At 44.7% G+C, this 27,625-nt stretch overlaps 1 protein-coding gene across 1 annotated transcript in view; it reads right to left on the bottom strand.

Annotated features, from left to right (window-relative positions):
• Window positions 1–6,682: 6,682 nt before the first annotated feature.
• The window catches only part of akna (AT-hook transcription factor), a 201,889-nt gene continuing 180,946 nt past the window's right edge, over window positions 6,683–27,625 (bottom strand). The window contains exons 19-24 of the mRNA XM_078226612.1: window positions 26,288–26,422; window positions 24,222–24,323; window positions 23,198–23,317; window positions 18,217–18,355; window positions 16,437–16,611; window positions 6,683–12,185 (exon numbers count right to left, since the gene is read on the bottom strand). Coding sequence (XP_078082738.1) covers window positions 12,039–12,185; window positions 16,437–16,611; window positions 18,217–18,355; window positions 23,198–23,317; window positions 24,222–24,323; window positions 26,288–26,422 — 818 coding nt within the window. The 3' untranslated portion in view covers window positions 6,683–12,038. The remainder of the gene's footprint in view (window positions 12,186–16,436; window positions 16,612–18,216; window positions 18,356–23,197; window positions 23,318–24,221; window positions 24,324–26,287; window positions 26,423–27,625) is intronic.

Raw genomic sequence — 27,625 nt, 5'->3', positions numbered from 1 at the left:
TATTCTACCAGAAACAGCGATGATCGCAGAACCCAGAATAGCTTTTAGAAATAAAGAAATCATTTAAAGAGAAAATTTTCAAAAAGGTATAAGAAAGGGCTGGATAATTGAAGCATGCATTCAGAGTTCCAGGTCACACACAAAAAGCACAAAATCTTATGATGTGATAATCTATCACCTCTAATTTTCTTCCTGAAGATTATCAGCCAGCAGAACCAAGGGTATTGCAGTAGTTTGCAAAAACCCACTTGTTGCCAAATGCAGATAGATATGTTGAGTGCTCGAACTTTATGCTTCATAAATATGTTATATGTTAAAGGATGGAAACAGCTGGACTACAATTCAATGTGACATATTAAATGTTCCTTTAACTGTTCATGCTTTGTAATACCAGCCACAGAACTATGATACCAGCAGTGGGGCGGGCATTTAAACTTGAATCATAGACTTCCTACTGTACAGAAGAAGGCCATTCGACCTCTCAAGCTTTCACTGACAACAGTCCCACCCAGGCTCTATCCTCGTAACCCCACATATTTACCTTGCCAGTCCCCCTGAGACTAAGGGGCAATTTAGCATGGCCAATCAACCTAACCCGCACATCTTTGGAGTGTAGGTGGGAATCAGACCACCCGGACAAAACCCATGCAGACATGGGGAGAATGTGCAGACTCCACACAGAGAGTAACCCAAGGCTGGAATTGAACTTGGGTCCCTGGGGCTGTAGGGCAGCAGTGCCACTGTGCCACCGTGCCACCCCTGAATAGCAGGATGATTTTGAAATTAACACAAACAGAACAGTTGAACAAATGGGTAGTGTTTGGTCAGAAGGCCATGTGAATAAGGAGCTGTTTATTGTGTTAGCTCTGGAAGGCGAATGTGTCTTTTCGACAGTGACTACGTGATTCAAAGGGCTATAAATTTGCAATGGATGACTATAATGAGTGGGTTAGTCTAGTTTCACATTTTGGAGATGGTCAGTTCAGTTTTTGATTTGATTTGATTTATTATTGTCACATGTATTTGTATACAGTGATAAGTATTGTTTCTTGCGCGCTATGCAAAGCATACCATTCATAGAGAACAAAACGAGAGAGTGCAGAATGTAGTGTTACAGTCATAGCTAGGGTGTAGAGAAAGATCAACTTACTGCAAGATAAGTCCATCCAAAAGTCTGACAGCAGCAGGGAAAAAGCTGTTCTTGAGTTGGTTGGTACGTGACCTCACACTTTAGGATCTTTTTCCAACGGGAGAAGGTGGAAGAGAGAATGTCCGGGGTGCGTGGGGTCCTTAATTATGCTGGCTACTTTGCCGAGGCAACGGGAAGTGTGGACAGCGTCAATGGATGGGAGGCTGGTTTGCGTGATGGATTGGGCTACATTTACGACCTTTTGCAGTTTCTTGCGGTCTTGGGCAGTGCAGGAGCCTTACCAAGCTGTGATACAACCAGAAAGAACGTTTTCTATGGTGCATCTGTAAAAGCTGGTGAAAGTCGTAGCTGACATGCCAAATTTCCTCAGTCTTCTGAGAAAGTAGAGGCTTTGGTGGGCTTTCTTAACTATAGTGTCGGTATGGGGGGACCAGGACAGGTTTATAAACATAAAGTAGCGAAACTACATTGACTCTACCTCTTCAAATCACATTGACACTTGGAAGTTTATTTCCTTCTCTCATAACCTGGCAATTATCCACTTCACGCACAATTGGTTTTGGCAGTGTCAAATGATTCAAAATGTCTGCCAGTTACTTTGAACTTTTTTTTCCAAAGCGTCAGCTGTCGTCTCTTTCTCCACCCAAGATGGTGAACCCACTGCTGGGAATCGTTCTGCGTCCTGTCACCCAAGTGGCCATTAGTCACCAGCGAACCTCAACTGACAAGATACACAATGCCAAAGAGGCCAATCAAAGAGGTCAATGGAAGTCAATCCACACACAAACACACACACTCATGCCCACTTCAAGCAATTTGCTGCAGAGTATCATCGAATCATAGAATCCCTATAGTGCAGAAGGAGGCCATTCGGTCCCTCGAGTCTGCACCAACCACAATCCCACCCAGGCCCTATGCCCGTAACTCCACATATTTACCCTGCTAATCCTCTGACACTAGGGTCAATGTAGCATGGCCAGTCAACCTAACCCACACATCTTTGGATTGTGGGAGGAAATCGGAGCACCCGGAGGAAACACACGCAGACACGGGAAGAACGTGCAAACTCCACACAGACAATGACCCGAGGTTGGAATTGAACCTGGGTCCCTGGCGCTGTGAGGCAGCAGTGCTAACCACTGTGCTACCGGGCCGCCCAAAAGTCTGATGACAGCAGAGAAGAAGCTGAGTTAACCCTGTTTGGTTTCAATACTCCCAAAATACTAAATAAAGTGGGTACTTTATTAGTGTCACAAGTAATTAGGAAGATAAATTTAAGCTGACTTTTTCTTCCTTCAATATTGGGATATTTGCATGGTGACGCAGTGGGTAGCACTGCTGCCTCACAGCGCCAAGGACACAGGTTCAATTCCTAGCTTGGGTCACTGTGTGGAGTCTGCACATTCACCCCGTCAATGTGGGTTTCCTCCGGGTGCTCCGGTTTCTTCCTTCAGTCCGAAAGACTTGCCAGCTAGGTGCATTGTTCATGCTAAATTCTCCCTCAGTGTACCTGAACAGGTGCCGGAGTGTGGCGACTGGGGGATTTTCACTGCAACTTCATTGCAGTGTTAATGTGAGCCTACTTGTGACACTAATAAAGAAACTTAAAGCTAGTTCAGTAACTGCCTTGTCTGAGATCTGCTGTCTCAGTCAATGAACTCTGAGCTATCAGGGTAGGCAGCATACTGAAGCGTTGAATTAATTTGGCTAGTTTTTCAGGAGTCTCATTGTGTATATTCCTCATGACGGTGACTGGAGAGTGAGCATTAGTAAACTGAGTCACTTAATTGTCTCCATATCTCAGCACTTTCCCAGTTGGGAATGCTGGATAAGGAACAGCAATGTTAACCTTGGCCTATTGCTGAGGAATGCTGTGCCGCATCCATGGGTGTGATCTTACCAGCCGCTCACGCCATGCTGCCGCTGCAGTGAGGTTGGAGAATTTGGCGCCCAGCCAAGTCTCTGTTCACTGTGATGGGATAGAAAATCCCGCCTGCATGAACAGTGGTAATATTCTGGCCTTAGGCATTTTACTTCTGCCAACACTGAAACCAGTTTGCCCAGTTCTAAGATGGATTAATCTTAGGCTTCGATAGACATTGCGGTTTGATGAAAAACTATGCAACCCACTGAATCACTGGTACTCAGTCCTGCAATTTTTCCTACAGCCCACGTAATCCTGAGCCAAGACTTCTGAAAAGCAATGTGATTGCAAGGGACTAATTTTTTTAAAAAGCTGGCAGAATCAGATTGAATTTGATTGTACCTCCCTAAAGTTTCCTGTCCATGATTGTCACAGTCCAAGCGTTAGGTTATCCTAGTGGTTTCTGCTGTGGCTTGGTTGGTAGCACCCTCTTCAATCAGTCACAAGTTTTTAAATTCAAATCCACACCAGACACTTAGAATCATACAGGTTTACAGCATGGAAACAGGCCCTTTAGCCCAACTTGTCCATGCCACCCCTTTCTTTAACCCCTAAGCTAGTTCCAATTGCCCGCATTTGGCCCATATCCCTCTATACCCATCTTACCCATGCAACTGTCTAAATGCTTTTTAAAAGACAAAATTGTACCCGCCTCTACTACTACCTCTGGCAGCTTGTTCCAGACACTCACCACCCTCTGTGTGAAAAAATTGTCCCTCTGGACCCTTTTGCATCTCTCCCCTCTCACTTTAAACCTATGCCCTCTAGTTTTAGAATCCCCTACCTTTGGGAAAAGATATTGACTATCTAGCTGATCTATGCCTCTCATTATTTTATAGACCTCTATAAGATCACCCCAAACTCCCCCAAGCTCCAGAGAAAAAAAGTCCCAGTCTATCCAGCTTCTCCTTATAACTCAAACCATTAAGTCCTGATAGCATCCTAGTAAATCTTTTCTGCACTCTTTCTAGTTTAATAACATCCTTTCTATAATAGGATGACACTTCAGCATAGAATCTAGGCCGACACTCCATTGTAGTTCCGCTCCCTCTGAGGTGTTGGCCAGAATTCTCCAGCTGTTCAAACCGGCAGGATTCTCTGGTCCCATCGGCAGTGCACCCCTGCCCACAGGTTTCCCGCTGGCGTGGGGTGGTGTCAATGGGAATTCCCATTGATGACGGCAGGAACCAGAGAATCCCATTGCTGGGAAACAATGTGCCACCTCCCACTGGCGGGAAACACGTGGTTGGTAGGCCGGAGAATCATGCCCGTTATCTTTTGAATGATTTTTTAACCGGGGCTCTTTGCCAGTCCTCTCAAAGGGATGTCAAAGGTTCCAAATCCCCCATTTCGAAGAGGAGCAGGGAATTATTCCCCAGTATCCTGGCCTATGTTTATCCTTCAATCAACATCCTTGAAACAGATTGTCTGCTGTTTGTGGGAGCTTTCCATGCACAAATTGGCTTTTGTGATACTCATATTACAACAAAGCCTGCCACTTTAAAAAAGTATTTTGTAACTTCCTGATATCATGAAAGTTGATACAGGAGGCAAAGGCCTTGTGGTATTATCACTAGACTATTAATCCAGAAACTCAACTCATGTTCTGGGGACCTGGGTTCGAATCCCACTGCAGCAGGCAGTGAAATTTGAATTCAATAAAAAATATCTGGAATTAAGAATCTATCAATGACCATTGTCAATTGTCGGAAAAACCCATCTGGTTCACTAATGTCCTTTAGGGAAGGAAATCTGCTGTCCTTAACTGGTCTGGCCTACATGTGACTTCAGACCCACAGGAATGTGGTTGACTCTCAACTGCCCTCTGAGATGGCCTAGCAAGACACTCAGTTCAAGGGCAATGAGGGGTAGGCAACAAATGTTGACCCAGACATCAATGCCCACGCCCCATGAATGAATTTTAAAAAAAGCTAAATCTTCTTTCTCTTAGGGACTGAGATTTTGGACACATTTGTTGTATCAGATCTTAATGAGTGAATGTTATATTAGCAGGGAGGAGAGAGAGAAAGACTACATAACACTGCAATAAACAACCAATAGTGAAAATGCTGGAAAATCTCAGCAGGTCCGGCAGCATCTGTAAGGAGAGAAAAGAGCTGACGTTTCATAGAACATAACAGCACAGAACAGGCCCTTCGGCCCACGATGTTGTGCCGAGCTTTATCTGAAACCAAGATCAAGCTATCCCACTCCCTATCATCCTGGTGTGCTCCATGTGCCTATCCAATAACCGCTTAAATGTTCCTAAAGTGTCTGACTCCACTATCACTGCAGGCAGTCCATTCCACACCTCAACCACTCTCTGCGTAAAGAACCTACCTCTGATATCCTTCCTATATCTCCCACCACGAACCCTATAGTTATGCCCCCTTGTAATAGCTCCATCCACCCGAGGAAATAGTCTTTGAACGTTCACTCTATCTATCCTCTTCATCATTTTATAAACCTCTATTAAGTCTCCCCTCAGCCTCCTCCGCTCCAGAGAGAACAGCCCTAGCTCCCTCAACCTTTCCTCATAAGACCTACCCTCCAAACCAGGCAGCATCCTGGTAAATCTCCTCTGCACTCTTTCCAGCGCTTCCACATCCTTCTTATAGTGAGGTGACCAGAACTGCACACAATATTCCAAATGTGGTCTCACCAAGGTCCTGTACAGTTGCAGCATAATCCCACGGCTCTTAAACTCCAACCCCCTGTTAATAAAAGCTAACACACTATAGGCCTTCTTCACAGCTCTATCCACTTGAGTGGCAACCTTTAGAGATCTGTGGATATGGACCCCAAGATCTCCCTGTTCCTCCACAGTCTTCAGAACCCTACCTTTGACCCTGTAATCCACATTTAAATTAGTCCTACCAAAATGAATCACCTCACATTTATCAAGGTTAAACTCCATTTGCCATTTTTCAGCCCAGCTTTGCATCCTATCTATGTCTCTTTGCAGCCTACAACAGCCCTCCACCTCATCCACTACTCCACCAATCTTGGTGTCATCAGCAAATTTACTGATCCACCCTTCAGCCCCCTCCTCTAAGTCATTAATAAAAATCACAAAGAGCAGAGGACCAAGCACTGATCCCTGTGGCACTCCGCTAGCAACCTGCCTCCAATCCAAAAATTTTCCATCCACCACCACCCTCTGTCTTCGATCAGACAGCCAGTTACCTATCCAATCCGCCAACTTTCCCTCTATCCCACACCTCCTCAATTTCATCATAAGCCGACCATGGGGGACCTTATCAAACGCCTTACTAAAATCCATGTATATGACATCAACTGCCCTACCTTCATCAACACACTTAGTTACCTCCTCAAAAAATTCTATCAAATTTGTGATGCACGACTTGCCCTTCACGAATCCGTGCTGACTATCCCGGATTAATCCGCATCTTTCTAAATGGTCGTAAATCCCATCTCTAAGGACCTTTTCCATCAATTTACCAACCACCGAAGTAAGTTTCGAGTCTAGATGACCCTTTGTCAAAGCTAAAAGGCATAGCAAGTGGGAGATATTTATACTGCAGGGCGAGGAAATGAAAGATGAGTCATAGCCACAAAAATTGCAATAAACAACATTGCTTCCAGAAGATCAATTTATTTCAATAAAAAAATTCATTCATTACAGGATAAAAACATGGTAGAAAAGCGCAAGTAACCAAATTGTACTAATTCACATCACATTTATTACAAAAATTATAATAAATATCTTTAAAAATACTTCATACAAGATCGGTTAACATTCTTTATTGCTTGTGTTCATTTATTTTAAAAAAATACTTGTTTAATCTTGCAACTAACTCACTCACATTTCAGGATGATTCTCAGAAAGGGGTAGGTTCATGTTTACTGAGATAAAAAAAGCTAACTAATGAAACAAGCGGTTCCATTCTTAAAAGGACAGAGTAGCAGCTTTGCCTGAAGAGGCTGGATTTCAATTAAACTTCACAAAATAAAAGCAATGCTCCATCCTTTACACCATAACCTGGACTCAAAGAGAAAAGAGACCTTTGAAATGCTGAACGTTTAGTGTATGACTGCATTTGCAAATAACAGGGGCCTACAGCGTTTCCAAAGAAAATACAGACCCGAGAATGGATAGACTGAATCGAGCTGTTGTTTAATTCGGGACAGTGAAATGTCAAACATTAGGGAGGGATGAAATGTTTCTGATATTTGTTGCAACTTATTTTACCTTCAAAGGGAGTTGGGCAGGTCCTTGACAATGGAACAGCTCACATCACAAAGAAGGCAAGAGGATAACATTTAGTCCATAGGATCTCCCGGATTGGTTTCAATCAACTGAAGGTAGTTGGAGAATAATCTTTCAGGGTATTATTCCCCTTGTTGGTCCTGGGAGTTCTCTCACTTTTTTTACACGCTCTCTCTGGCGATACCATGGCTTCAGGTGTTGAGCCCTGATGTTCCAGCCATTCTGATATGGTGGGGCAGGCTTAATGAACCAACTGGCCTTTTCCTGTCCATCAATTTTCTACGTTCAAGTAAAAACCGCTTCTGCTTCTTTAAGAGAAATTATGCTGGATTATGTGCCATTTAGAGGTTCTTTCACTGCACATTGGGAGCATATTGTTTACTGTGGTAGAATTTAAAAGAACATTCACTGATGTGAATGAACAATGAATTGTCCAATCTGCCAGCAGTATCTGGAATAAAATAAATAATGCGCCCTTCACAATGTGTGCAACAGGCTTTCATACTATCATTCTCATCATCGGGTGTTGTTGTGTGTGGTTCATTTAAGAATAACAGTGCAAAACTGAAATGAAAGGCCATTAAATCCCCTTGTAGCAACCCAGAAGGGCCTCTGTTAATCTGGTGCCATCCAAAGGTGGTAGAATCTACTGTAATTTTCTCCATTATGCTTCATGATAATGTTAAAGCCGGGGACACTTGGTTCTGAAATGCTTTGAAAAGCCGACTTTCCAAAGCTAACAATCCAGTCTATGGCATTCCCTGATTTTTGGTGCTTGGTGATTTCAGTCAAGTAGAAGTTATTGCAAACTTTAATTAATTCTTAAAATCCCAAAAATATAAGAACTACATTCCTTTAATAGACGCCACAAACATAGTGGCGGGTCAGATGGAAGTTGCTGTACTGACGTGTGAATCAGACATTTGGTATAAAATGTAGTTGACAATGATATTGTTCACACTCAAAAATACAAGATAGAACTGTTGAGTATACAGACTGGTAATAGACAGTGTGCAATTGGTTACATCTTTCCAAGTTAAAACAAGCACCACTTTTGATCTGTGCCTCCGAACATTCATGCATAAACTCCAAGACATTTGAAAGCACACAAATATTCAATTGTAAAAGAAACAAGTCTTTATAAAACAAAAACAGAAAATGCTGGAAAAACTCAACAGGTCTGACAGCAGACTCGAAACGCTGGCTCTATTCTCTCTCCGCAGATGCTGTCAGACCGGCTGAGATTTTCCAGTGTTTTCTGTTTTTGTTTCAGATTCCAGCATCCGCGGCATTTCGCTTTTATTTTAAGTCTTTATAAAAGACAATTTTCTCAACTGCAATAATCAGAGGTGTTCCTCTTCAGAGGTTGTAAGTTACTCAAAAAAAACCACAAGTGGTCGAAGAACATCAAGGGCGGGATTTCCCGTCTCACCCACCACAGGAATCGTAGCGGGCGGGACACAGATCCATTGACCTCGGGCAGGATTTTCCAGTCTTGAGGTGAACGTGGCTGGAAAATCCTGCCCCAAATGTTTCTCAGGCAATCTATCAGTCGTTTGGTCTGTTTTGCTATAAAGGGGCCTGAACAAAATAAGTGCTTTGAAAGACACAATTGAAATAATGTGTTGGTGAAATATAATCGGATTTATAGTCAGGAAAAGCGGAATTGGCCAATCTCTGCAGGAAGCCATGGAAAATGACCCAGGAAGGGAAGCAAAGTACCTTTGGACACCGTGACCTCCTAAGCATGGTTCAAATTACCTAAACACTCTAGATGAAGGTCTTGGCTAGATTATTGGCATGCGCTTAATGAAGTATATAATTCTTACAAAATGACAATCGGGAACGGTAGCATTGTGGTTATTTTACTGGATGTATAATCCAGAGACAGGAGTTCAAATCCCATGATGACTGTTGCAGGATTTAAATTCAATTAATTAAATAAATCTTAAATAAAGAGCTAGTGTCAGTAACTGTAACCATGTGACGACTGGATTGATGTGAAAAGCCATCTGTTTCACTAACGTTCACGAGAATGATCCCAGGAATGAAAAGCTTGACGTATGAGGAGCGGTTGAGGACTCTGGGTCTGTACTCAATGGAGTTTAGAAGGATAAGAGGGTTCTCACTGAAATGTACAGAATACTGAAAGGCTTGGATAGAGTGAACGTGGGGAAGATACTTCCATTAGGAGGAGAGACTAGGATCCAAGGGCATAGCCTCAGAGTAAAGGGACGACCCTTTAGATGAGGAGGAATTTCTTCAGCCAGAGAGTGGTGAATCTGTGAAATTCATTGCCACAGAAGGCTGTGGAGGTCGGTTCATTGAGTAGTTTATATAGTTTCTTGATCGGTAAGGGGATCAAAGGTTACGGGGAAAAGACGGGAGAATGGGGTTGAGAAACTTATCAGCCATGATTAAATGGCAGAGCAGACTCGATGGGCCTAATTCTCCTCCTATATCTTGTGGTCTTCTGCTCCTTTAGGAAAGGAAATTGGCTGTTTAATCTGGGATGGCCTATGTGTGATTCCAGACTCACAGCGATGTGGTTGAGTTTTAATGCCATCTGAAATGACCTAGCAAGTTGTCAAAGTTCTCAATGCCACTTTCTCAAGGGCAATTAGGAGTGGGCAACACCGCTGTGCAACTGTGCAGCAAGTTCATGTGCAGGCTGCGTACAACTAGGTCCCTTGAAGCCACCATGTGTGTGCAGTTGTGCAGCAATACTTGAAAAGGTCTGTGCACTGACACAAATTGGCCACACACAACAAAACTAAATCAGAGGAGAGATTGATGGGCAATAAGTTTGGCTTTGCGAGCACTATTATGAGATCTGATATAGTGACAGTTCCCACTTGAAATGAAGCTCTCTGCAGCAAATCTACAACCAGTCCTTGACTTACAGATCCACACGCAGAGCCAAAAAGGGCATTTGCCTGAGAAGCAACGAGTTTAGATTTTTGAAATGAGCGTTAAAGGACATATGGCCGGAATTCTCTGACCTCGCCTGTTGCCGGGATTTTCCAGTCCCGCTGCAGAGAATGGAGATTTGGCTGAGCGCCAAATTCTCCATTCTCGCTGACAGCGGCGGCGAGGCGCACGCCATCGGAGAATCTCGGCTGTAGATTCGGAATGAGGGACTGATCATCAAAAATAGATGATCTGTTTTGCTCTGTGGTTGGAATGGAATGAAGTCTGTGTTATTTTGGATATAATGAAGGATCCTGAGGTCACTATCTAACCAGACCATTGCAGAGTTATGTAACATAGCCAACTACCTAACAGAGTGTGTAGGACCACTTTTATATATATGTAAAAAAACATGTAAGTGCTGAGATACAAGGTACACAATTGTGTCAGTGCATATTTGTTTGGAAGGTCATTCCAATAGGAGGAATCATGAGAAGTTAGTACCACAGAAATTCTATTCAGAATATATACATAGCACTTGAGGTAATTTGAAATCTCAACTTTTCTGAATAACCTTAAAGCGTGTATTAGATAGTAAAATCTATTCTGGCCCACTTGAGGTACCATTAGGGCAACTACATTGCTCAATAAAAGCTTAGATATTTACCTCATGCTTCAACGGGTTTCTACCCAAACACATATGGAAGATAAATTTAAATGTCACCTATAGAGTTCACTCAAACCTTAATTAGGGCAAAACGAATTCAATTTGTTGATCTGTAGGAACACAGAGGGCGGAATTTTCCCATCTCGCCTGCCTTAGGAATCGTAGTGGGCGGGCCAGGACCGTGCAAAGGCCCGTTGACCTCGGGGCGGGATTTTCCGGTATGGGGATGAGTATGGCCGGAAAATCCCGCCCATAGAGTTCATTCAAATCATAATTAGGGCAAAGGTAATTCATTTTGGTAAGTCTGTAAGAGTACAGAGTCTCTGGCTGGAATTTTACTGGCACGCCCACCCCGATTCCAGGGGTGGGCGAGGCTCCGACAACAGCATTCCCCGTTGGCCTCGTGTGGGATCGTACGAACCCCGGGCTGACGTGCCGGTAAAATCCCGTCCCCTGAGTGAGCTGCCTGCATTGCATGTCCTCATGGAGTTGGTCCTGTAAATCAAGCTTTGACGTGGAAGCAATGCAGATACTGCCACAAGCCCTCAAACCATGAAGAGGGCAGGACCAATGACCAGCTACATTTTGGAAACTGTGATGGGCAGACTTAATTCCTGGACAGTGCAAACAAAACAAAATGGCACAAATTAAACCATTGATTTGGAAAACAACCCACGATGACCAGACACAGGAGTTACACCTTCACAATGTCACTTGTGAATACCCCACCTTTCCTATTGTGGGGTAAATGACACTAAGTGACCCTCCAGCTACATAATAACACAGCACGTACCATCTGTGTGAACTCTGAGTACTATTTACCAGCAGGTTTGTTAGTGAGTTTGCAATGTGGTTGCTGCACATGGACGGAGGATGTTATTATATTTTCTGCTTCACTTTTTGCCCTTCGAAAAGTGGCTATGCAAATTCCGAGGAATCGTTTGCTCATGAGCCCTGCTGCTTCCGAGGTTAGCTCTCAACAGGTACCGCAGAGTCACAAGGAGAATGTAAGTCGGCACATGAAATAACTCACACAGTGGCTCAGCGAACACAAAGTGCTGCATCAACAGATAAATGTATGTGGTGCCCTCGTGGTAAATTACAAGAGTGTTTAAACGATTCAGGAATATCTCAAACAAAACTGCATACTCGGAGGTCAGTGGGTCAATAATTGGTGGCATTCTCGGATTGCTTTGGCTTTATAGAGATCTGACGAGAGGGACCGCACCATTTTCTTGGTGGTCCTTCTAATGTTCCTCGCGGCATCGATAGCCTGATCCAGGGAACAATTAAGATCCGACAGCTTTGGAAACAAAAAAGAACGCATACCTTTTATCCTCCATAGCTTCAACAAAATTCAATTTCTCCACTCCAAAGTCAAAACAGGTGAGTACGGACATATTCATAAATCATTTAATCCCTACAGTGCCAGTAGAGGCCATTTGGCCCATCGAGCCTGCACCGACTCTCTGACAGGACATCATACCCAGGCACTCTCCCCCCACCCTGTACCCTTAACTCCCTTATTTCCCATTGCTTTTCCATCTAATCTACACATCTTGGGACACTTTAGCATGGCCAATTCACCTAACCATTACCCAAGCAACTTATTTGGCCACTTAGAACTTTGAGAGTAGAAGCCCTGGTTAAGGAGAAGGAAAGGCATGGTGGCACAGTGGTTAGCACTGCTGCCTCACAGCTCCAGGGACCCAGGTTCGATTCCCAGCTTGGGTCACTGTTTGTGTGGAATTTGCATGTTCTCCCTGTGTCTGCGTGGATTTCCTCCGGGTGCTCTGGTTTCCTCCCAAACTCCAAAGATGTGCGACATGGGTGAATTGGCCGTGATAAGTTATCCATTAGTGTTTAGGGGGATTAGCAGGGTAAATATATGGGGTTACAGGGATGGGGCCTGTGTGGGATCATTGTCGGTGTAGGCTCGATGGGCCGAATGGCCTCCTTCTGCACTGTAGGGGTTCTATAACCTGCACACCCTTGGACTGTGAAACCGGAGCTCCCGGATGAAACCCATGCGAACACAGGGAGAATGTGTAAATTCCACACAGTCACCTAAGACTAGAATTCAACCGGGGTCCCTGGCGCTGTGAGGCAGCAGTGCTAACCAGTGTGCCACTGTGCAGTTCTCTCTTCTTAACCTGGGCTTCTACTCTCAAAGGTCTAAGTGGCCCAAATAAGTTACTTGGGTGAAACCACAGACCCAGGTATTGGCTCTGCATCTGGAAGTCATTCAGTACACAGGATCAGCAATCACTATTTGTATCTGCTACACTTCCCAGCAATGGAGAGAGCCAGTCAGCAATCTGTGAGGCGATGGACTTTATTGTAAACAAAGTCAATGCTTGAAATAAGATCTAAGACATTTTCAAACATCACCTCTTAAATCAGTAACCTAATTGTGTAGTTATTCCAGCTATTTCAGTGTAAGTTACAAAAGTACATCTGATGATACTGCTCATGTGATACTATATCAGTATAGGAATAGGGATGTTTGCTGCAATTGTATAGGGCATTGGTAAGACCACAACTGGAGTATTGTGTGCAGTTTTGGTGTCCTTATCTGAGGAAGGATGTCCTTGCTACGGAGGGAGTACAGCGAAGGTTTACTGGGCTGATTCCTGGGTTGGCAGGTCTATCATATGAGAAGAGACTAAGTCGGTTAGGATTATATTCACTGGGGTTTAAAAGAGTGAGAGGAGATCTCATAGAAACTTATAAAATTCTAGAAGGGTTAGACAGGGTAGATTCAGAAAGAATGTTCCTGATGGTGGGGGAATCCAGAACTCGGGGTCATAGTTTGAGGATAAGGGATAAAACTTTTTAGAACTGAGATGAGGAGAAATTTCTTCACCCAGAGGGTGGTGAATGTGTGGAATTCACTACCACAGAAAGTAGCTGAGGCCAAAACATTGTGTGATTTCAAGAAGAAATTGGACATAGCTCTTGGAGCTAAAGGGGTATGGGGGGAAGGTGGGATCAGGATATTGAATTTGCTGATCAGCCATGACCATGACCAGGGTGGCACCGTAGCACAGTGGTTAGCACTGCTGCCTCACAGCGCCGGGTTCAATTCTGGCCTCGGGTCACTGCCTGTGCGGAGTTTGTACATTCTCCCTGTATCTGTGTAGATTTCCTCTGGGTGCTCTGGTTTCTTCCCACAATCCAAAGATGTGTGGGTTAGGTTGATTGGTCATGCTAAATTGACCCTAGTGTCAGGGGGATTAGCAGGGAAAAATATGTGGGGTGACAGGACTAGGGCCTGGGTGGGATTGTGGTCAGTGCAGAGTCGATGGGCCGAATAGCCTCCTTCTGCACTGTAGGGATTCTATGATGATAATGAATGGCGGAGCAGACTTGAAGGGCTGAATGGCCTACTCCTGCTTCTAGTTTATATGTTTCAGATTGTGACAAGTCATAATCATTATTGAGTTCATTTACAATGTTTTGTGATGAATACTGAATAGTAGGTTCTCTATCCAGGACATCTGAAAATTTCTAATGGATTTCAGCAATATGTCAGCGCTGTGTTGGAGTCAGCACTAACAGAATGAGTGCCTCCTTGACACAGATCCTTCACCTGCAGGAACATCCGGTTGAATGGGTTGGAAGTTTCCTCTGGCTCCCTATCTGGAAAGGGAGCTTTGGCCATTCTTAATAGAGTTAGAACATAGAATCCCTACAGTGCAGAAGGAGGCCATTCAGCCCATCAAGTCTGCACTGACAATCCCACCCAGGCCCTATCCCCGTAACTCCACATATTTACCCCGCTAATCCCTCTAACCTTCGCATCCCAGGACACTAAGAGGCAATTTAGCATGGCCAATCAACCTAACCCGCACATCTTTGGGCTGTGAGAGGAAACCGGGGCACCCGGAGGAAACTCACACTGACACAGGGAGAATGTGCAAACTCGACAGTCAGTGACTCAAGCCGGGAATCGAACCCAGGTGAGGCAGCAGTGCCAATCACTGTGCCACCATGTCACCCAAGTTCTAAGTGACAAAAGCCAACAGCATTACACTTTATTTGGCTTGGCATTAATTCACTTTAAATCAACTCTCTCAATCAGAGGGGCTAGTGCGAGAAATTGAAAAATGTCTCATTGGTGTACTGGAGCAGAAATAAAGGAGCTTTACCCTGGATGGTTATGAGGTAAAATATTTTTTCGGGAAGTATGAATATCATCTCAGACTGGGTGATGCAAGTGATGGGGGTCTCACCCACTGACTGGAGAGCGAGTGACAACACCTATGTTTAAGAGGAATTCTGACTTAGAGGCGCTCAGTCCTAACCCCACAATTAGTAGCTTCACCCCATTGGCTCCTCAGTCAAGCACATACACCTTGGGGGGGATTTTCCGGCCGCGCTCGCCCCAAACCCAGAAAATCCTGCCCAAGGTCAATGGATCTTTCCATGGTCCGCCCTCCGTCCTGATTCCCATGGTGGACGGGACGGTAAAATTCACCCCCAAATGTCTGAATCTGTGGCCCCTCTTGTACTAAGCATGATTACTATTGCAGTGATACGCCAGAAATTTCATCAGTAGGGTAAAACGAATCTGTCTCATGATGGTCTAATTCCAGTTCATATTCCCTATCAGAGGGGAAGACCCACTGTGGGGAGGTGGATGGCACGGTGGCACAGTGGTTAGCACTGCTGCCTCACAGCTCCAAGGATCTAAGTTCAATTCTGGCCTTGGATGTGGAGTTTGCACATTCTTCCCGTGTCTGTGAGGGTTTCCTCCCAGACTCCAAAGATGTGCAGGTTAGGTGGATTGACCATGTTAAATTGCCCCTTAGCGTGGAATTTTACAGGCACATCCGCCCGAGTTTTGTACGATCCTGCCTGGGGCCAACGGAGAATGCCGTTCTCCGAGCCTCACCCGCCTCCAGAATCGGGGCAGGCGTGCAGGTAAAATTCCGCCCTTAGTGTCCAAAGATGTGCAAGTTAGGGGGATTGACCATGCTAAATTGCCCCTTAATGTCCAAAGATGTGTAGGTTAGGTGGATGGTAAATGTGTGGGGTTACAAGGATAAGGCAGGAGAGAGGGCCTGGGAAGGTCAGAGATTCAGTATTGACTTGATGGGCCAAATGGCCTCTTCTGCACTGTAAGGATTCAGTGAACTACCTGCCCACCTCTTTGGGGCAGGCCTACCATATTAGGCCACTCAGTCACTTAAGTGACCAGCAAGCGGACCTTTCTCAGGATTGAGTAGCCCCTGGGGAGCAGAAATCAGTCTCACACCACCTCTCGAGAGTGAATCAGAGGTCAGCAGCACCTTGGCAGAGGTGGTAGCTGCCCGCAATGCACAAATGTGAGGTCCAGGACTGACGAGAGAGTCAGGCCACAGGGTGGGTAGGGGGGTCTTGGCACGGGGGCCGGGAGGTTGGCAGCAAGACCAGAGGGTTGGCTGACTCTTAATGAGTCAGTCTTAAGGATTTCCACTTACGCAGGTCGATTTTCAATTAACGATTAGCCTCAATTGATGTTCTAATATGAGAAATTTACAGAACGGTAGAACGCAAACAATCTTCTTACCGCAAATGCTTCACCAGTAAAGTAGGGAATATCGTCTGTTGTCGATGGTCTCTGACGATGGCTTTTTGACCTCTTGTGTGCAGTGTTTGGAGTTGATTCTGACACCTTATATCCAGAGGAATAGTAGAAGCGTGACTGTATTGGCGATGTAAACGTGCAGGCTGGCGCAGAATAACTAACAAAATAATTAACATAACATCAAAAACCGAAGAGATGTGTCCAAATGTATTCAAATAATTAGTATCAGCGCAAATGGTTCTTTTTAATGTATTTTTTCATTCATTTAGAGCCACTGGCTTGGATTTTCCTGTGGGGCAGGTTCTACTGGTAGGTTGGGGATGCGAAGGGCAGGGAGAAGGAGGGAGGGGGAAGTCTGTTCAACGGTCCATCACCCATTATCATGGATCGAAGGTGGTTAACAAAGCACGGGCCTACAAGCAGGATTTACAGGGGTCGGTTTAAGACAGAGTTGAGGAGGAACTTCTTCTCCCAGAGGGTGGTGAATCTCTGGAATTCTCTGCCCACTGAGGTGGTGGAGGCTACCTCGCTGAATATGTTTAAAGCGCGGATGGATGGATTCCTGATCGGTAAGGGAATTAAGGGTTATGGGGATCAGGCGGGTAAGTGGTACTGATCCACGTCAGATCAGCCATGATCTTATTGAATGGCGGGGCAGGCTCGAGGGGCTAGATGGCCTACTCCTGCTCCTATTTCTTATGTTCTTATGTTCTTACAGCTGCAGCAGGATATCAATTGGAATACTAGCAGGGAAGAAAGGCCTCTTGGAGAGTCGGTGAAGACTCGATGGGCTGAACGACCTCTTTCCGCCTGGTAGGGATTCTAAGATTCTAGGGATTCTATGGTTTTAAGGCCAAAACAAAGGGAGCAATTCCAACTCCATACAGAAACATTTCTCCTGAGGCGACAGACTCAGGTGAGGCTAAAAAAAATGTTGGGGCCCTGAGTAGAAGGGGAAGTGGCCAACTACTGTATCTCCCCCTGAAAACAAAAATGTCCTTGGCTGCTGCCCCTCCTTGCCATCTCTGGGAATGGTGGAAGGTGGGGAAATGGAAGCGATTTATGAACTCCATACCCTGCCCCTCCTTTGTCATCTTGAGGGTAGAGAAGTGAAGTGGCCACAGATTTCACTGCTGGGGTGGGAGGAAGAAAATCCACTGCAGCGTAGGCCGCAGCAGGCCGTAGAATCCAGCCCTATGTAAATATACATGAGTCCATCGCCATGGAAACGATTACAGATTAATGATGACAGATAGCTAAAATAGATGTATGATTTGGTTGCACATTAACAGAAAAAAAATAAATTTTAAAAACTAATCCCAGTCCTAACATAGCTTTTGGTACTGTGCATGGTGGTGCAATGGTTAGCACTGCTGCCTCACTGCGCCAGGGACTCGGGTTTGATTCCTGGCCTTGGGTGACTGTCCGTGTGGAGTTTGCACATTCTCCCCATGTCTGTGTGGGTTTCCTCCAGGTGCTCCGGTTTCCTCCCACAGTCCAAAGATGTGCGAGTTAGGTTGATTGGCCATGCTAAATTGCCCCTTAGTGTCAGGGGGACTAGCAGGGTAAATACGTGGTGTTAAGGGGATAGGACCTGGGTGGAATTGTTGTTGATGCAGGGTTGAGGGGCTGAATGGCCTCCTTCTGCACTGTAGGGATTCTACGATTCTGTGATTTTCCATCTTAATTCTACCACATGCCAGTTTGAAATTTCACTCAGGCCCGCAAGAATGAAGGTTTTTCTTTTGCAATATATACTCACTACACTTGTGGAGAATAAGGCACATAGTGAGGAGGTGGAATGTAGCTGGGCACAGGGGGAGGTTCAGCGATGCGCACACTCCGCTGCTTCCTGGCTTTACGACTCCGCCCTGAGGTTTTGGGTAGCTCCTCTTTCGTGGCTGTCGATATAAAAGGAAGTGAACTGAGTAAAAGGTTTGATCGCTCAGGGACACCCCGCGGTGAAGACCATTAAACCAAGCTCAGTTTATAGATCATGAGTAAATGCCGAGTGTTACGGCACATCCCATTTTAAACCACCGTTTGAAAGTTCAACCATGAACCATGTTGGCCGATGGTCCGATTCCCAAGTTACTGTTTTGGTCTCCTGGCATTCCCTTCCGTTTGACGGTGACATGCCATGCCAGCAGTGTTACAGTTGCTCCCTTTGATGGCAGTTGCGGCAATAACTGCAGCAATCTCCATCCCCTTAATATGTTGTACTGCCTACCCTGGGAGGACTGGACAACTTGATGGTGTCCACTTGGGAGTTGAAAATTTTCATCTTTATCCTCCATAATATATATTTTCATCAACTATGGAAAAAAAAACGAGTGCTTTGTAATAAGTCCTTGGAGGCAGAAGTCCCTTCTCCAAAATCCCTTTATTTACGAGTCTGACAACAGCATTCAAAGTGCTTTCAGTTAGCAGTCTACACTAGGAGTCCCAGAGGAACTGACGCTCTTGATTAAATACAAAACAAGAGGCTCACTGATTGTCCCATCAATTTAGCCCTAAATCAGGGAGTTCACATTCTAACAGGCCCACCTCAATTGCCTGATTAAAGTCATTACATGCTTGATGTTACAAAGACTGGCTTCCCCATTTTTCTTCACTATATGAATCCAGATCTGCTCAGGCAGTGGGTGGAGTACCATGGGCAGCCCAAAGTGGTCATCAAGGTGCCTGGCGAGGACTGCATCATTGACCCGCTCACTGACTCATGCCAGGGCTGAGGTGAGTTTGATCTAGGGTGCTGGTTGCACTCACTTAGCACCGGGATCACATTCTGTACTGGGTGTTGGACCAGGCTTATTAAAATTAGTGGGCAAAGTTACAGGGCACCTGAAACTTTATTGAATATGTATCTGTGCTGCGACCAAGTGAGCGGTTATAGTGACTTGTGGGTCTCAAACCTACAGCTGGAGTTGTATCGACAATCAATGAATTCATGCTGAAGAGCTCCAGCGTCTTGTATTTTGAGTTACTTTTCTATAAATCTGCATCTCCCTGTACTGTATTGAAAATTCCGTTGTGCATCTTGTCCACTTAAGGCTACCAGACACACACGTGCCAGCAAGAAGGAAATAAAGAAATCTGTTGTTTTCCAGAGCATGGGCAGTTCTGATGCAGGCTGAATATCTTATAGTTTCTTCCCAAGATCTTTCCTGTTGCCCATGCAAAATATCCTGCTCCATCAGATTCGAGCCCAGTCAGCTAAATGATTCTGACTGGGAGCAAAGCTGAAATGAATTGAGACCTAATGAGGCAAGTGAAGTATCACAACTTATTGTGTGCCTCAAGGAATCGTTACAGCGGCATTCCTTTGGTGTTGTGGGAAACGTGTAACCGTGGCTGGCTCAAACTCAAAAGACCATAAGATATAGGAGCAGAATTAGGCCATTCAACCCATCAAGTCTGCACCGTCAGAGAGAAGTGACTCGCAGGAAACTTACACAGCAGGACCATTAGCTCATGTCATGCACTGATTATAATGGAATCAGAATGATGGTTTTATCATGCTGTTGTCTTGCAGACCAGAAGATTTTCTAATATGAGCAACATTTTTAACAGTGGTTCCCAATCCTTTATATGACACGGCACGCCTCTATACAAGAAAATAATTTTGGAGCGCATCTCCTAGTTTCTCTGAACTGCCCTCTGGCAAGAACTTTTTTGGGGGCGATTTTCAGGCCGTGTTCACCATCAGAGAGATTGGCGACGTGGGCGGAAAATCCAGAGTGAATTGGGAAACGCGGGTTTCTGTGTTTCACTGCGCATGCATGTGTGATGCCAAAAACCTAACTCCCACCATAATGATGCTGAGCACTGATAGCTTCAGTTCCAGCTATCGCAAAACCATTGACTTGGAAAAATGTCAATAATACAATATAAATGTAAACTGTACAAAGGGAACCTTGATTTCCTTAAAAACACACTTCACAGATAATTTATCCAGTTCATGCAAGATTGAATATTTGGAAAGGGTCATCAGCATGAATGGTTCTCTCCACAGATGCTACCTGGTTATCTGAGATTTCCAGCATTTGTTCTTCTTTTGTCAGCTTTCCAGTATCTGTAGTGTTTTATTTTTGTATTAATATTTTGAGTACCATTCCTTCAGGTACAATAATGAAGAGAAAAAGGCAGTAACATTATTAAAAAAGAGACAGCTGAGGTGGAGGACAGAAGTCTCAGTATATCGCTAATCTCATATCCAGGCATTAGCTAAACATAACTATTGGCTGTAGTAAGTCCTCTGAGGCAGACTCGGCCTTTTGGCTAAGATCAAGTGTAGTATGGATTGGATGCTGCACTTGGTTGAGGTCATTAGGTTACACTGAAGCTTCATATGTTTCATATGAAGCAATTTTTAAAAGCGGCATCTCGGCCTTTTGGCTAAGATGCAAATGAGCTCAAGTCTTGGAGGAGGAACCTCCCCCTTCTCCAATCAGTTTGGCTCATGTAGATCAGGCCCAGGACAGGGTGATTTTGGTCGCTCGCCCTGTCTTGTCAGCCTGGATCTGAAATGTCTCAACTTGTTGAGACTCTGAATTGGATTTGATTTGATTGAATTGGAAAAGTATTAAAAAAAAGTCCTCGGAGGCAGAAATTCCTTCACCAAAATCCCTTTATTTACAAATCTGACAACAGCATACAGAGTGCTTTCAGTTAGCCGTCTACACTCGGACTGCCAGAGGAACTGACACTCCTGGTTAAATACAAAGCAAGAGACTCCCTGATTGGCCCATCAATTTGACCCTTAATCAGGGAGTTCATATTTTAACAGGCCCACCTCAATTGCCCGATTAAAGTCTTTGCATTGGCATGGTTTCAATATTGTGATTTTCAGAACAGTACATGCCATTTATTACCTCTCTCTGTCTCTCTTGCTTCTGATGTGGAGATGCCGGCGTTGGACTGGGGTAAACACAGTAAGAAGTCTCACAACACCAGGTTAAAGTCCAACAGGTTTATTTGGTAGCAAAAGCCACTAGTTTTCGGAGCGCTGCCCCTTCGTCAGGTGACTCACCTGACGAAGGAGCAGCGGCGCTCCGAAAGCTAGTGGCTTTTGCTACCAAATAAACCTGTTGGACTTTAACCTGGTGTTGACTCTCTTGCTTCTCCCAGGGATTCTGCGCCCTTTTTCAGTTTTTGCATTTTGTCCGTGCACATGAGGACCTTTGTCTTCAGCTCTAAGTCCTGTCGGTCATGCTCATGGGCCTGACCAATGTAAAAAAATGTATACCGCGCACGTGCAGTTCTTTCCCTGCTGCCTATGCACGGGAGGAGGCCTGAGGTTCATTGGGTTTAGGGCATACTGACTACAGAGCTGGAGACGAAGGGTAGTTATAGTTTAATTAAACAAACTTTTAATCATTTTGAATCTTTTTCCGTGGCACACTTGGCAGGGGGGTGGGGTTGGGGGTGAGGGGAAGGGGGTCTTCATGGCACACTGATTGAGAACCACTGATCACTAAATTCACGACCACAGAAAGTAGTTGAGGCCAAAACATTGTGTGATTTCAAGAAGAAATTAGATATAGCACTTGGGGCTAAAGGGATCAAGGGATATGGGTGGCGGGTGGGAGGTGGGATTAGGGTATTGAATTTGGTGATCAGCTATGATCAGAAAGAATGGTGGAGCAGGCTCGAAGGACCAAATGGCCAACTCCTGCTCCTATTTTCTATGTTTTCTATGTTAATCTCAGGAACAGGACCCATAACTACATTTTACAGTTTTATTCTTCAATAGATTGCTATCCATTTATACAGGCAATGTACAGTGTCAAATATCTATAATAACGATTTTTAGAAAGCAGTCTAGCTGCAGAGTTATTGAATGAGGCCCTAGCTTGGTGTAATAATGTAAAGTAGGCTGTCAACTCGCACGCACCCTATCAGACAAGTTTCCAGTTATAGCTCACTGTGTCCGCCAATTCTGATCTTGGCCTGTGACAGCTGGCTGCCTGTCACAGTGCAAGTCTTCAGCTAAGCTTCACCATGAACACAGAGGGAGCAGGGAAGAGATTAAATGACGTGGCTTTGCTATCTAGTGCAGCTTCATCCTTTCGCAGAAATTAAATGTAGGATTAACCTGAGACAGGAAATTAAGGCACTGTTGATTAACCACACCGCAAGTTCTCTTCCTGTCCAGTCTTCTCAATGTACTCTCCAGAATAAACAATTTGAGTTCAACTTGGGAGATGCTAAACTTGTCACAACAATGTGTCTGTCCGGCTCTCCAAACATTGCAATGGACAGGCTGAAGGTCCCTATTCACACCACAGACAAAGTCATATCTTGTCTATCATCCTGGGTGGTCTTTGAGTGGCTGGTATTTATGAATCGTGTGGAAGATCTGACACTCGCCAATTTTGCATCAAATGCACTTAAATACCATCGGGCCTCCTGAACAGTAGCAACTCAAGGCTCCCACTGGCTCTCGAACCATTGGGCAGGTGGGGGGGAAGGGGGGGGCACCCTGGTCACTGGAATTAGATTTCTCTGATCGATCATACGCCATGTGGGAGGATGAAATCCATTGAAAGCAAATCAAGTGAAGCGTTAATGAGGTTTAAAATGTATTAAAGGAAACTAATATCATTTCTCAATGGAGGTTGTATCATTTGTGACTTCAGGAAGTTATGAATACCAAAATGAAGCATCATATTATACAATATAAACCCGAACTCAAACATAGGCATTTTAACCATGTTTGTTATTACCTCTAATGTCCTTACCATGTTCTGGCTTCACGTCTGATTTTTGGTCATGGCATATTGCTGATCCTTTACATACAGGACAGGAATTCCTCCTGGGATTACTGTTGGAGACTGGAGCATTCCTTGACGGGGAATCTGCTAAAGAAATGATACTGGTCAAATCTACAACCAGCCTTGCTGTCCATTGTAATATTCATACTATGGAATTGCTAAACAATAAATTAAAACCTTCGACATGAGGCCATTTTACCTTGAGAGAAGTCAAATCTTCACTTTTATTGCAATGAAATAGCAAAATTGTATGAGGATAACTGGACCAGAACAACGTTAATTAAAACTGGACAACTTGAGAGATTTTGGCTTGCAGTGACAGAATCCTAGAAAATCTACAGTGCAGAAGGAGGCCATTCGGCCTATCGAGCCTGCACCGACACCAATCCCATCCAGGCCCTATCCTCGTAACTCCACATATTTACCCTGCTAATCTTTCTGAGACTAAGGGGTAACTTATCACGGTCAATCCACCTAACTCGCACATCTTTGGAGTGTGGGAGGAAACCGGAGCACCCGGAGGAAACCCACGCAGGCACGGGGAGAATGTGCAAACTCCAGACGGACAGTGACCCAAGGCCGGAATTGAACCCGGGTCCCTGGCGCGATGAGGCAGCAGTGCTAACTACTGTGCCACCGTGCTGCCCACGGTGGACTACCTGGGTAAAATTTTAATATTGCTTATTAATTTCATTAAGTCCTGACGCCCAAGACATTGGAGCAGCAGGAAATGGGCAAATTGCCACATCGGATTACAATACCTATAAGACTCGATGGGCTGAATAACCTCCTTTTGCACTGGAGGGGATTCTATGATTCTGCCAATTAGTACATTCCGCTTTTTAAAAACTGGCAGATGCTTACAAAATAGTAACATGAAGCTTCCTGTCACACTCTCCTTGGCTTCCCTCTCAAGACACGCTCATTCAACGCTTGTAATTTAATCTGGGGAAGCCAGAAACTGAAAAACGGGTTTGAAGATTGGACTCACCAGCCATCTGTGCTCGGGTTGCTCTGCAGTAAGGACAAGATGGTGCTCCAGCTGCAGAACCCTCCATGGAGGTCGGTGGCACAAATAAACTATAATCAGCACCTAGAGGACAATTATCACCAGTAACCAAATTAGGCAAAAGCAAGACAACTCACATTACCACTTGCTTTTGATTGTTGCAGTTCTCCCCTCAAGGGTACCTCCCGCTAATTATCCGATGTTGGCTTTCGAGCACAGGACAGAGCTGTGCTCATTCGAAAACTTCAGTCAACGTTTGATCAGTCAGAACAGATAATCACATGGGCCTCATGGAGTGAAAGGAGATGAGTCCAACGCAAAGGGGGCCACAATTTTCTGTGTGAATCTCAGAGGGGAATGGATCTAGACCACGGGAGGTGGTGACTTTCTGCGGGGGGTCCAGAGGAGCACATTGACTCCTGGATCCACAAAGGAAAGTCTTTCATCCACCTTAGAGGCCCTCATCATCTTTCTCACCATTTGCAGACCTGGTTCTACCTGATCTGGTCTCAGTTAAAATGCAATCCGTGCCACTTGACATCTTAAATTTAAGTTTATTTATTGGTGCCACAAGTAGGCTTACATTAACACTGCAATGAAGTTGCTCCAGCGCCTGTTCGGGTACACTGAGGGAGAATTTAACATGGCCAATGCACCTAACCAGCACAACTTTTGGACCGTGGGAGGAAACTGGAGCACCTGGAGGAAACTCACGCAGACACAGGGGAGAACGTGCAGACAGAAATCTCTAGAGTAGCCCCCAGCCCATTACACGACATGTATGAACGTGCGGACTCTGCACTGACAGTAACCCAAGCTGGGAATCAAACTCAGGACCCTGGCGCTGAGAGGTAGCAGTGCTAACCACTGTACCATAGAACAGGGTTATATAGTGCAATAGAGCAGGCTTTAAGTTTGGGATTAACATTTATGTACAAATCTGAGAGCTAACAAAACATCGAGTGGAACGGCAAATGGAAACTGGAGCTGCTTATCGGCCCTCTTCCCAATGAGGTCGTTGAACTAAACTTGTCACCGTAACACCATAAGCAATTATTTACTTCGAGATCCACTAATCAGCCATGTGTTTTTTTTCACACACTAAAACAGAAAATGCTGGAGAAACTCAGCAGGTCTGACAGCGTCTGTGGACACAGTAAGTATCTCACAACACCAAGTTAAAGTCCAACAGGTTTATTCGGTAGCACGAGCTTTTGGAGCGTTGCCCCTTCATCATGTGGAGAGAGAGAATGGAGCCAATTCCCTATTGGCTCCATTTGGCTCCACTCTCTCTCCACAGATGCTGTCAGACCTGCTGAATTTTTCCAGCATTTTTTATTTTTGTTTCAGATTCCAGCATCCGCAGGATTTTGTCTTTATGTGTTTTTAAAATTTATTTTTGGGGTGCATTGCTGGCTGGGCCCAGCATTTATTGCCCATCCCTAACTCGCTTCCATTTCAGAGGGCAATTGAGAGTCAACCATTGCTGTGGCTCTGGAGTCACATGTAGGCCAGACCAGGCAAGGATGACAGATTTCCTTCCCTAAAGGACATTAGTGAACCAGATGGGTTTTTACAACAATCGACAATGGTTTCCTGGTCATCAGTAGACTTTTTAATTCCAGATTTTAAAAATTGAATTCAAATTTCACCATGTGCCGTCGTGGGATTCGAATCTGGGTCCCCAGGTCTGGCCCCAGGTCACTCGTCCAATGGCAATAGCACTATGCCACTGCTTTTATCACGGGCTTTTATCCTTGGCAATTTGATGGTACTTTTGCAAGATAGTGTCCATGCATCCAATTCCTGGATATCTAAATGGATCGGGGAATACAAGTGCCTCTGTATCCTGATATTCCACTGGAAGAATAAGACTAAGAATCCATCTGATCCACAACAATCTAGTCAGAGAGTAAGGAACAGGAACACACCTGACCTCGGTGGAACATTATACCGTTGTTTGACAGCTAGGACATCAGAGAAATTAGCAGAGTAATTACTCAATGGTTTCACTCTTCAATCTATAATGAAATTCATGGCCCTTTTACCTGTATATGGCCCTTTGAATTTAACAGGCCGGCGTTTAGGTCCCTCATGAGAAGATGATCTCTTGCTTGTCTGATTAACTGAAATACCAGGAGGTAGAGGTTGAGTGATGGATGAAGATGCGTCTGATTCAGTACCTGGAAAAATCATAATTAGGATGGTATTAATGAAGGCAAAATATTCCCAATACCTGATTTTTTTCTTTTTACTTCTCTCTGGTGATCCTGTGTTGGATGTTGAATGCTTTTTATCCTCCTTTGTGATTTGGGAGATAATTGCAACAGTTATTTCTGCAGTAGTGCAACATCCATACATCTCATGGTTCTCAGTCCATAAACCTAATGGTCTCTCTCCATAGCCTCAGTCTGGGAGGGACATACAGAAATCGAGAGATAAGTGGGCTTGTGGGGGAGTGGCAGGTAGTATGAGCGCGACTGTAAATGGTAAGCATTGGTGTTGACTCATGGCTGGAGTTGATTGATTGCATCTACCATTCATATAGTACCCTAGGGCAGACTGTGAAAGCTATGAAAGCTACAGCGCTGAAATTATACTGTGGGACACTAGTGTACACTGAACACATTCATCAGAAATATCTCTCTGCTATTTTTAACCTCAGTTTCTTTACGCAATTTAATGACTCCGCTGAAGAGAAATTTCAGACAACATGTGAAGTGTATGTGCAACAGAATTCCACAGATTAACTACATGACATAATTGGAGAAAGGCAACGTGAAGTAATTTGCAAAGAACTAATGGTAATATTACAAGAGCATTATCAGCAAATGAACCATCAAACAGAATTCACATAACAACTGAATCTAATGGCCAAATATCCAGTAACTCAGAAGGCAAACAATTCCATATTATTTTTGTGTCGTTTTGTTATCAAGATCTGATCTCCCATGTGAAGCTTTGTCTCTTCCTCTACCATCTCAAGTTTTACTTTGTGTTCTCTGCACCTTTGTCTCTGTTGTTGTTAAGAGGTAGTGCTGGGCGGGATTCTCCGATCTTGTTTGTGCCCGCCTCACTGCCAGCGAGAATGGAGAATTTGGCGTTTCAGTCAAAACTCTATTCACCGCAGCAGCACCGGAGAATCCCAGCCACGGACAAGGTCAGAGGTTTGCGGCGTGTGGGTAAAGTCTGCAAAATAGTAAAAAGCTGGGGGGGGGCGGGGGGGGGGGGGGGGGACATGGAGCAATACAGCAACAAGCACTTCCTCTATCCAAGGAAGAAGTCTCACAACACCAGGTTAAAGTCCAACAGGTTTATTTGGAATCACGAGCTTTCAGAGTGCTGCTCCTTCAGCACTTACCTGATGAAGGAGCAGCGCCCCGAAA

This window comes from Mustelus asterias, chromosome 13 (genome assembly GCF_964213995.1).
Source record: "Mustelus asterias chromosome 13, sMusAst1.hap1.1, whole genome shotgun sequence".
Taxonomy (NCBI): Eukaryota; Metazoa; Chordata; class Chondrichthyes; order Carcharhiniformes; family Triakidae; genus Mustelus; species Mustelus asterias.
The sequence above is the reverse complement of the archived record's forward strand: the minus strand, read 5'-3'. Positions and strand labels throughout refer to the sequence as shown.